We start from the raw sequence: 12,538 nt of genomic DNA on the forward strand, positions 1-12,538 counted from the left end.
TCTTTAGTAGAATTGCACGAAGACTGCTTTTGTTAATTAAAAAGTATGCATGTATAATCCAGATATACTTTATGATCTGCATATGCTGTTTGTTTATAAACGTTTGGGATTATTCTCCCTAATATGTAACCTATCCCTATACCATTCGTTCGTACGCAGTACTATAAGCTACAATGAACAAAAATATTTGTGTTTTATTTTCATCCAATAGTATACTGAACATGTATTAAACCATATTGATTATACATTCATTACAGTATTTTACTTTGATAAACTCCTTGACATAATCTCATAATAATCTCACTTTGTGGGTAGTTTTAAGTAAACTGAATATGTAAATGAGGCGTAAAGGCGTACTGTCGCTTTAAATGACAACACCTCCCAACAGTCACCGGGTCCTGGGTGAGTTTCGCTGCAACAAGCGCTGTGGTTCATACTACAGACAGACAGGGTGTGAAGCAGAGCAAACCACACAACATCCCAGCATACAGATACCGATGTGACAACAGGAGCGCGTGAAAAAGCTGCAGCCAGGCGCTGAACCGCAGGTGAGTCCGTCTGCGCACTGAGCTGGAGAAAATGACCAGGAGCAACAGTAAAGTAGCCTTCAATTGAGAAAGATTAACATGACAAGCATAAAAGTAGATGATATGGTACATTACTATATGAAGTAAAAAATAGCAGTGGTTATATCGGTGAGTAGGATATGTCGAAACTGAACCAACAGGTGTGTCTGGTCACACTTGTTGGAAATGTATGCTGTAATGTAGTTTAACTCGCAGATTGGCTTCTAGGCGTTGAAGTCGTTGTTTAAGCTCCTTTCTTTTTCTCTTTATGTGCAGATTCGGCGCAGTCGGTGTTCATTCGGAGGATAAATAGCCTACAGCCGGGCATGGATTATTGGTACCCGTCTTCACCGCTTTGGATTTAGTTAAGACACCGTGCGCCTCCCTCTGCCTCTCCTCCCAGGTGAAGTGAGTGCGCAAAGAACAGGTGGATCCTGTTTCTGTGTTCAGCTTCATCATCCTTCATCCGCCTGTCACCTTTATGGGGAACCAGGTGGAGAAACTTACGCATTTAAATTACGCAGAGGTGCCAACGGCGGACCCGAATGGGTTCGACCCGGACGACGACGGACCGCGGATCGGCGTCTCTTACATTTTCTCCAACAACGACGACGACGACGAGCAGGACGAACATTTGGACCGCTTTTCATCGGACAAGCACCGCGTGGTGAACCATGAGGAGAAGCCCTACGACCCCGAGGACGAGCTGGAGTGTGCGATTTACTACCGAGAGGAGTGCGTCTACGAGACAAGCCGTGGAGCCGCGGCTCACTCTGCGGAAAGTCTCCTGAACAAGTGCAGACCGGGAGACCTGCTGGAGTTTGTGGCAACTGGACAGTATCCTCACTGGGCTGTTTACGTCGGGGACTTCCAGGTGGTTCATTTGCACAGGGCTGAGATAAAGAACAACTTTCTCACCGATGTGAGCCAGGGCAAAAAAGGCAGGATAGTGAACGGCCTCTACAGGTACCGTGCGCTCCCGCCGGAGGTGATCGTGCGCAACGCGCTGGACCATGTTGGCTCGAGAGACAGAGAGCTGTACTGGAGAAACTCTGAGTGCTTTGCTGCCTGGTGCCGCTTTGGCAAACGGGAGTTTAAAATCGGAGGGGAGATAAGGATAGGAAAGCAGCCGTACAAGTTAAAATTACTCTTTTCAGAAAAGAAGAGTCACGTCCTGGAGTTTCAGAGCCTGGAGGACGTGATCATGGAAAAAAGGAGGAACGATCAGATCGGCAAAGATGCTGTGACGCAAGAGCTGGCCAACCACCTGAACGCAACACATGAAATCAAAGAGGAGCATTTCGTTAACTGATTGTGGATGCTCGGTAACCTGGTGCGGATTGGAGGTTTAGGTTAAAGGACGTGTTCAATGAACAACTCTCATGCTGAAATACAAAACGTGTGTGTTGTTGAGGGAGCATTTATCCCTCGCAGTCAACCAACAAGAGCTTTGTCTGTGGGCTTGGGTGCATGAGCCAAACAAAAGTGCATTTTAAGAGGGCGTTCCAATTGATCCAAATGAGAGGAAAAGCCCTGACATCTGGGGTGACACTTGTTTCATTCTCAAGTACATTAGCAGAGCAGATCACACGGGGGGTCAAAATTCCCATGAAAAAGTGAAAATTGCGCTCGATGGTGTTTTTTGCCTCCAACGGGGCCTTCCAGGCAGCTAACCCTAAACTTAACCCTAAACATAACCATTGCCGCGCTGCCTGGGAGGAGACGTTGGGGGCAAAAAAACAAAACACCAAAGGCCAAAGGCCGAAAATTGCACACTGGCAAATGCCCTTCCTCCTTTTTTGAAGAAAAAAGTTTTTACACCCTCAACCCCAAGATTATGTGACTTGATGGATACATTTGCATCTGAGCTGCACCTGCACTCTAATCATTTGGGGATGAAGTCAAAATGTAATTGCCCACAATTATCTTTCTAATCCAATGACTATTTGCACAGAGAGCAAAACCTCTCCAATGTACTTGTTTGTACCTGACTGCTAAAACGCTCGCTCCTGTAGCCTACAACTCAGGTGATGGTGATCAATACAGATTGGACGAGAGACTTGCTGTATTATTGTGTGTCAACCTTGAGGATTTGCTTTATATCCAATCATCACACAGCTTTACCCACTCTGACTGCTTCGTAAACACAGTTATGACAGCTGTGCACCTTTTACTGATTCACCCATTTCAACAGTTTATTTTTTTGGAAAAAAAATATGTTTGTATTAAGGAGTATGGAAATAAATATATATTTGAACAGTAAAGTTTTATTTATTTTTTCAGTGAAGGATTGCGACTTTGCCCTTTTTTTTTTTTTTTTAAATGATTTATGGTAATGCCGGTTCAATACTAACCAATGTCAAACTATGAATCTCAGAAAATAGGAGAGGTTATTCTATATTCTAACCAAACCCGGCATCCTAAACACCAGCCATTGTTTGCGCTGCACAGACTAGTATTTGAAAGCAGCCACATCCTCGCCTTCCCAGTTCACACCCCAGAGGAGCCAGCGCTCTACCTGTTCCACCAGTAAGATCCCAGCCCTTTGTTTGTTGTTGGACTGCCCTACAGTTAAAGCACTTAATGCTGCCAGTTTTGATCTGTGCTGGACATTTTGCTTTGTTTACACCTCTGCTGGCTGAAGATAAGTCATTCTTGAAAGTTTAGCCGCAGGCTAAGAATGTTTCTCACCCATATTTGGCTTTTTCTCCTGCTGAAATTACAGCATTAATTTACATTTCGGTCAAAGGTGCAGTTTTGTTTGTTTCCACCCAGAAAAAGGCTCAATTTTAACTCGGCCAAATAACGTTCCAGTTTTGCTTATATAAAGATACAATATAAGAGGATAATGTGCATATTGTATATAATTCCAGTTGATATGATTTGATAAGATTAAAGTTTTGATGAGAAACGGGCCATGAAAGTAAAATTATGTGAGATTACAACAGGTGCACAATTGAGATACCTAATAAGTTAAAATGCCAATGTCCAAATAATGTCAAACAACAAAAGCTTGTGAAACACTTCACAGTATGTTCACATCCAGATGCTGCAACGGAAATTACAGCAAGCTCTGAGGTTGATTTGAACTGTGAGATATCTTGTTTTTTTCCCCTCTGTATTTCAGGGGAAGCAGATGACTCCCTCATAGCCGCTCCGTAGATGAGTTACTTTGCCTGTTTGTTTTCCTCTGGTAATATTTGCATGGAGATAATACCGTAGTCATTTTGCTGCAGGTAAGGTCCCACTGGACCCAAAGCAGGATCATCATCAGCACTGGTACCAAATAGAAAAGCTGCAGGACACATTAGCATTTCTTCAATCTTCTGTGGTCTACCACTGTGATGAGGAAAATGTGTGTGTGTGTGTGTGTGTGTGCGATTCATATTTATGATAATCTGTCATATTTTTTTAGCACCAAGAAAATCTGAGTAGCATTGGGTAACGCACACTATGTTAAAGCAGCTGACAGTAGAGTTGCGTAATAGTGAATATTAACTCACATTTTTCATCATGTGTGACATAACTGAAATGGAATTATACTTACATCATATATTACATTCAATTAGAGTTTTCTCTCCACAAATTGTCAGCATACGTATACTGTACCATGAGCTATGTAAAAAAAAAAAACAGATACAAAATGATCTCTCGGCTGAGATAAAGACATCAAGCTGTCAGCTGAGTTGTTATAAATCTGAGTAGGGTTTTATTGTGCAGCTTGTTTGTTGGTGAAAGCTGCCCTGTGGAGCTTTCTTGCAAACAGTTTGTTTGTTGTGTAGTGTTACCCCACCAAAACATATAGTGTGTGTCTTTGAGGTCTAGCATCTACATCTACATGTTGAATGTACTTTTTCCTCATTTTTAGTTAGTTATACATTTTTTTTAATTATTTTTCTTATTTAAAATGAAGCATTGTTTCCTAGTTTGTCTTCTTCTCTACCTTTATTGATGCTATGCTGTGCTTCTTTGTGCGTTGCATCACCTGTTGATCAGCGGAATAGCGTGAAACTGGCCCAACAAAACCCACAAAAACATTGCTCCATCATGTTCCTAGTGGTAAAGACTCCATTTTAATTTAATTTAATTAAGCTTGTCTACACAGAAATTAAACAATTTCCACATTTCCGTCCAATATCCCGAGAAAGCTGAGCCAGTGCATGTAAATTACCCTTTAGAAAAAGGCCACCAGTGTGATCTGTAACCAAACTCGATCCGATGCTAATGAGCGTGAGAGCCGTCTTTTATGACACAAAACGTGTGAAACCAGGGGAAGCTTTGGATTTGACATATTGATTACACACATTCACATCAGCCTTTTGGCCAGTGAGTCTGTCATGTTTCCTTTGGAGGATTGGAGGAAAGCCCACACCCTTCAGGCAAAACTGGCAACATTAAAGAAGTTGGGGACGAGCCAGAGCTCCAATCAAACCCACCCCATGTTAACAAAATGTCATTATTTACAAAAACTTCTTCCCACACGCAAACATGTCTGAACTTCAGAGGAGTGTGTGCTCATGAGGAGATTCTATCTGACATGCCTACAGGAAGCGGGAGTGTATTTTAGACGTGGCCTTGAGCCACTGCGAGATTGTTATCCATGTGGGACAAACACTGTGTAGCTTAAAGATGGATAGTTTGAGGACATTTGACAATTTCAGGTTATGTGATCCACTATTTAGAATATGTATATCACCTCAGGGGTTTTATTAGATTGCCAGTTTTATGCCACTTTTGCTGCTCAAACAGTGTCTGAACTGCTAAGGTGATTGCCAATAGATAGGATTCCTCTTAAAGCAGCAAAGATTGGGATTTATGAATTGCTGTTTGGGAAAGAGAATGTGCATGTAAGATAAGATAGTTAAACAGATGACTAAGAGTACACCAGCCTTTGATAAGCAGTGCCCTGTTGAATGTTTCAATAATTTTTTTAATTCAAATTTTGCCAGCACTGATGTGAACAGTAGTTTGATACTCTCTAATAACCAGGCCACTTTACATCATGTTAACTGTTAAAAAATGTTTTTCCTCACCTTAAAAAACATCTGCTATAGACAGGAACAGAGTGCTGTTTGTCAGGCAATTTTCACTGCCCACTCCCCTGAATCATGTTTATGCTTGTGTTTGAGGAGACACTTCCATTTCCTGTGAATTAGAGAGAGTGTAATGAAACACCAACATTAACTACACTGCATTCATTAACAGTTACTGATCCACAGTGCTGCAACTCGTACAACTTTTTTTCTTTACATTTTACTGTACTGTAACTTTACTTCCAGCACCATCCACCTGCATTGGGTTAATAATTTATACGGGACTCCAGCAGTTTGACTTGGACTGAACTGTGTTTACTGTTGATTTCAGACTGTGATAATTTCTTGTCATCAGTGGGATGACCGCTGGCCGTTGTTTTTTCAGCTGTACAAAGGCAAAGTCCATTCCCTCCCAGTTCCATGGAGTTCTAGCGTTGCCCCCCCCCCTTTTGCAAAGCAACATTCCCATAGCCTAGTTTTACACTGTTTGTGCTTCACCTGCTACTTTTCAACTGAATTAAATATAGTTTGTATGCTACCACACATAAAGGCGGGCAACCAATGTTCCCTTCCTTCCTTTGTGGTTTCTTTCACTCGCCTTGACAAATGTGGTTTCGTAGGACTGAGCAGTAGGCTGTGAAGGTAAAGCCTCTGTTAACAGCTAGGACAGGGAAATTGCTGAGCTTAGAAATGATCAATTTAAAAGACATCATGATAGTTCAAAGGAAATAACAAGGAAACAAGAATACTAAATTTAGCAAGTCAGGCTGGGTGAAGATACAATACATTATTTGAAAGGATAGCTTTGTAAAACCACGTAAGAATGTCTTTGATTTGGTTATTGTGACTAGAGGAAGAGGGCACATTTTTAGACAACTGCAGCTGATGAGGAGCTCATCAGAATGGAATCAGGCCCCATTCTAGTTTGAGCTGTTGTGTCCGGTCAGCCAGGGCTGTCTGGTTTACATAAGCAGAGCCAGACAACAAGAAAGGGCCCCGAGGAAGGCTTCAATAAACTGACCCTGTTTCTTTGGATGGTGATGGATGAATGAGCGAATAAAAGAACGGAAGAAAGAGATGGGAGGCTTGAGTTATGACCTGAGAGAGCGGGAACAGAATTTACAGTGGTTATTAAAACCTTATATTTGAGCTGAGATGTGACTGAGGATTGTTGCCTTTAAGCACTCTGACCTGTTTGCCACTTCATTTATTTATGGCAGGCTGATTCAATAGCTATCAACATTTTTTTTATCCTGACTCATCGCAGAGAATCCTAGCCAGCATCGTGCGGGTTAACAGAGGTTAAAAATTGTAGGCCTTTTGAAAAATCTCCTTTTATTTTTCTCACTCAGTTTTATTCTTTCTCTGTTTTTTTCTGATCCGTGTTAGGATTTGACAGATAATTTGGCTTGTGTTACATTAAAATCCTTTATCTCTAGAGATTAACTTATATTACTTATAACCCAATATCTATTATAATCCCTAAATTGCTGTTGTTTTAGACTCATGAAATCAAAAGGAGCCCCACAGTTTTGGAAAAGTGTCAGTTTTGTTTGTGGAGTGTGTTTCCCCTATCAGTGTCTTTTATTAGAGCGGCTGTCTTTAAAAAAAAAAAAAAAAAAAACTTCCTCCAAGATCCCAGGGTATCAAATTAGTGCTTATCAACATTCTTGCTCTTCTTTAATTTCAATTCCACATCTCTTCTACTGTGCAACTGTGCTAGTTTAATTGTCAGGGACAGAGCTGGGTTTTCTTATGCCCTTCACCGATAAAATAAATATAAATCCAGTAACCCATTATGTTCTACCTTTCTTCCTTGCCTCACTCTTTCTTCGTTAGCTTTCTTGTTTATATTCTGCTATTCTTATTATCACGATGATGTCCATGGCTCAGGCTTTTTCACTTTTTATGCTTCTATGCCCCATTCTTTCTAATGAATTTGCAGATTTGAGATGACTGCAGGTGGTTTAGTGAAGTGCTGTCCCTCCAGCACGCCACACAGAAACAGCCGAAGCAATGGAGCAAAAACTGCCACAAAACACTTGACCGACCACAGAGTCCCGATCATTATCAAGTGTCTGCAGGAGTCCACAAGCAGGCCTGTTCCACAATAGCCTTAAAGGAATAGTTTGATATTTTGGGAAATACGCTTAGATGAGAAGATCGATACCACTTTCACATCTGCACCGTAAATATACAGCCAGCAGACCGTTAGCTTAGCATAAAGAAACACGGAAACAACTAGCATGGCTATGTTAACTAGTGATCTTAAAGCTTTAGTGCGTAACTTTTTTATATTAATGAACATCTGTTACATTCAAGCCATTGCCAAATGAGTTGCTACAAAGATAATTCAGACTATCAGCTCCACACAACTCTTTCTTTATTTCTCAGTATGGCTATGTTCAGAAACTGGTGTTGTCCGGGCGACTTATGCTCGCAGAGTGAAGATGATTACCTCTTCTGAAGAGTCCATCATGTTTTTTTAATCCTCCGTGTCCTCCTTGGCTACTAGCAACTGCGTGGAGGAGGGGTGGGGGCGCGTGCGCAATTACGGAAGGCTTGTGTCATGTGAATGCAAGAAAAGTGGTGTTATCATTACTTAGAATTCCTCATGAGGGAGACAGAAACTATGCACTATAGCTTTAAGACGTGCTAGTAGACGTCTTTTGTTACCTTCAGCAAAGATCCTTTATACTAAAGATAGCGCATTTCAAGCAGCGCCAATGGTATGAAACGGGCACACACTTCCTGTCTCCTAAAGGGGCGTGGCCTCGTTTGAACGTGTAGTGAACGTCGTGTGGATGGATGAAAAGTTATATTTGAATAATTTATTAATATGTTCTTTTGCTAACGTTAGATATTTACAGAGCTACAAGACATATTTAGCATCACGGAGATTAGTTTTGTTAGGGCGTTCATGAACGTTAGCTGATGTTAGCTTCTCTGTTTTGCCAGATCTCGCGAGAGTTTGGTCCTGAGACAGAAACAGGTCTCGAACAAAGTTAATTTTCTCCTGATTTGTCCGTCTGAAATATTTTAGTGTCAGAATGTTCTGGAGATATGTGGCTTGTGGGAAATGGGTCCAATATTAACTTTGGTGACTATGGGGCGAATGGATCGCTCATAGTCTGTGTTCTCTCATTGGAATCAATACACTCGGACCTGCCGCTAGTCTCCTAAAGAGGCGTGGCAGTGGCGGTGCCCACGTGACACATATACAAAAAATTACTCAGAGTTGGGGCATCTCGGTTCTAAACCATCTCTGCCTTCAGACACATGCAGGCTAGCTGTTTCCTCCTGTTTCAAGTCTTTATGCTAAGCTAAGCTAACCGGAAACTGGCTGTAGTCATATTAATCTCCCAAAATGTTGAACTATTCCTTTAAAACAAGTTCAACAATGACAACAAATTGTTTTATGAATGGAAGTTTAAGATAAAAAAGCCTATTGGTGAACTGATGATAAAACATGACTAGTTTGGACCAGAGACATTAACATATCATTTTAAGCCTTTTTTAATTTCCCATCATCTAAAATCCACCTTTTCTCAAACACACCTTCCATATTCCTTACTTTGTGAGTCACTTTCTCCATGAGTTCTACTTCTTGAATCATACTTTTCTATTTTATTAAACCGGGGGTTTAGTTTTTTTATCCAACCTTTTGTTATTTGCTTCAGTGCTGTGATTTTTAGAATTCTGAATAGCCTGTGAGTGTAGATTTAGGCATGAACCACTGATCCATTATTGCAGGGGTATGACATGTTCACTGTGACTGCTGATGCTGAATGGAAAAAGGTCTGCACGTTGTTTAGAAAAGGTTAACCCAAGTGACATTTTCTGTGTGTGTGTGTAGTTTAAGCAAACTTAACCTTTGCTCAGTGCAGATGTACTGTGCATGCGTGTGAGTGTTTAATAAACTTGTTCATAGAATAGAATAGAATAGAATAGAATAGTTTATTTGTCATTGCTTTACAGTCAATGAAAAGCAGTTTAGCAGCTCCGCATAGACGGCATAACACAACATTAAAAACACAAACAGTCATGCCAAGTGAGTGTTTAATAAACGTGCTCATGTTTCCCTGCTGTGCAAATAGAGCGGGGGGATGTTGTAACGCTCACATTTATTCACATTAAATTAATTTCCACCTGCATGTTGTCTTCACAAAACATCATCACCACCCTGGCTCTGATTTCCCATTCCATCTCCAGCTGATGAGCATCCCATCATCCTTTGTTGGTGTCCGCTATGAAAGCAGGTGGGCTCAGTCGCAAACTGAACATCCTGCTGGCTTAATCAAAGACATGGAAATGGAAGTATTAGAGTGTGAGACACAGCAAGAGCATCTCCAAATGTGTGTGCTAGTGCATACCTGTGAGTTCAGTGCATGTGTGTGTGAGTGATGTGGAACTAGTGGGTAGCAGAGTAGCAGAGGTCTGGCCCTGCAGGCTAGATATTGGCTGCTGATAATGAGGCACTGTTGGAGTTAATGGAGGCAAAGCCAATTTAGACTCACTCAGTGGCTGTGTGATATCACCACATCGACCAGATTGGCAACAACTCGAAGATGAGCTGTTGTGCATCAGCATTTCAAGACTTGGGATTGGAGAAACAATGTACTGGATAACTGGGTAACGCTGGTGTTTTATGGGGGAATGATTGGGCCAAATAAACCATTCAAACCTTTTGTTTTGACACATTTATACATCCCATGCAATTTTCAAACACAAACCTGAACTAAGCCTGTGTTGTGCATGTTATTTTTAACAGTGCAGAGCTCCACTTTGCTTCTGGAGATTTGTCACAACAACACATCTTAGCAGGGTAATTGCAGTATCCCAGAGATGGATCAGTCTCCCATGCCTCAGTTTATTGCCTCATAATTATGAGACTAATTACAAAGATGTATTACAACCCCCCATGTGTACACGGATATATGTGTGTACACACAATTCATACACAAACTCACGCATCAATCAGAAATACTGTAGCTGATGATTAAAATCTCAATGTGAAAATGGAAGGCATAATGACTACCCCACTGCCTTCTAGAGCCCGGGTATTTGCTGTGAAGCAATACTAATGCTTCGCTTTAAGGTCTGAGCTTGAGATGTATTGTCAACAAAGTTCCTGATTCCATTTTTAACAAAGTGTGCTGACAACAAAGAAGCAATTTAGCTGCATTCAAATTTCTACACCTTGTCCACGTGGCTTTCAAATACAATTTTTGCAAAATCGCCTACACTGATATCCTTACAAATATACAGAAAACTACTTAATTGGTATTGCACTTATTGTATTGTGTTACTTGTGAAAGTTTTTTCTTATAAATCAAGTTCTACCCAAGTCGTACGCAAGAATAATACAGAAGTACAGAAGCAGAATAATTGCAACAAGGCACTTCTGTGTGACATCAATCGGGATACAAGAAATACAAGAAATTAAACAACTTCCCATACAGAGCTTTATAATCTTTGTTCTTTAGGCATATTACATAAGGTTATACACTCTATGTTTGAATAGAGGACAGCGAAAGAAGGGGTGCACACAGACACACACACACACACACACACACACACACACACACACACACACACACACACACACACACACACACACACACACACACACACACACACACCCTTCCTGAGGATCTCCAGGGGATCTCTAAGGACAATGGTGGGATACTGTACACAAGGACAAGGTGTGGCTTCTCTGACACAGCAGGACACAAGCGCTTTTTATGTTTGCACACAGTGGGTGGCACGGAATCAGTACACCAAAGAATTCATTTGCAAAACAACTTGGATGTGAGTCGTCTGGGCATACTGAGCGCAAAGTCCACGCTGTGAAGAAGAAAATAAGCATAAAGGCTCTACGTAGGGTTTTTTTCTTTTATCTTCAGACGTGACAAACATCCATGAAACTGGATATGTATTTTATGTATGTCTGAAGGATCAAAACACACAAGCAGACTTCCTTCCAGGTCTCCATCCTTCTCTCAGCCATCCTGTACCCACAGACTGAGATAGGAGCGACCCAATGCCTTACTGTGGACGCAAATTTGCTTTCATTAAACTTTGACTGAAGTTCATCAAAGACCATTCTTCCCCTTCAGCACATCAAGTTCTGCTCTTGATCTGCGGCAGCAAACCAGTGATAAGTAGTTAACTCTTTCATGATAAAGATTCCATTAGTGCTACACACAGAGCTCAGTCGACGAGGGGGAAGATGATAACTCCATGTTCCTAAACAACAGGCAGACTTATCGCCCCATGCCTTCCTGTCCAGGATATTAGCTCAGGGCAAATGTCATTATCATGGAAAATGATTCACAGAGGTATTTTTCAGTTCACAGATCGATATGATATTCTGCAAACCTTCACTTCGGCGTGGCATTTTCCAAAATCATATTAACACCATGAGTTTGTCTCGTCTTGTGTTGCGAGTTACGGGAACAAAGGTTATCTTGGTGTCAAATCCCTGCAGTGCTTGTGTAGACAGGGCGGTGGTGCTGTGCCTATCTTAAGGCACGGTCGGTTTATAAGAAATTTCCCTTTTAGAAAACAAGACACAGCCTTGTGGCCCCTCAAAACACCCCATACCCGGCATCTGAATGCATAATTTGATACCTTCACGTATCCCGGCAACACACCCACATGCATACCAAAAAAAAATACTATGTTGTTGTTCCAGTGTATACTCACACAACAAAAGTGTAGAACTATTCAAATACATGTTTGGCATTTTCACCACGACTTTCAGATGAATAATTCAGGTCTAATCATCAGAGGGTGGCATGAACTCAACATACACCCATCAGCGGCGGCCAGCTCTGTCTGGTGTGCTGTGTGTTATGTTGAATGATCAACACACAGGCAGTTTGCCTCTTTGGCCTGCCTCTCATTGACTTTTAATGTATCTGCGTGGAATGTATG

At 41.4% G+C, this 12,538-nt stretch overlaps 1 protein-coding gene across 1 annotated transcript; it reads left to right on the forward strand.

Annotated features, from left to right (window-relative positions):
- Positions 1–421: 421 nt before the first annotated feature.
- On the forward strand, positions 422–2,830 carry lratd2b (LRAT domain containing 2b). Its single transcript, XM_078253458.1, has 2 exons — positions 422–548; positions 843–2,830. The coding sequence occupies exon 2, from the start codon at positions 1,048–1,050 to the stop codon at positions 1,876–1,878; it is 831 nt and encodes a 276-aa protein (XP_078109584.1). The 5' UTR covers positions 422–548; positions 843–1,047; the 3' UTR covers positions 1,879–2,830.
- Positions 2,831–12,538: the final 9,708 nt, after the last annotated feature.

Source organism: Sander vitreus, chromosome 6 (genome assembly GCF_031162955.1).
Source record: "Sander vitreus isolate 19-12246 chromosome 6, sanVit1, whole genome shotgun sequence".
Classification (NCBI taxonomy): Eukaryota; Metazoa; Chordata; class Actinopteri; order Perciformes; family Percidae; genus Sander; species Sander vitreus.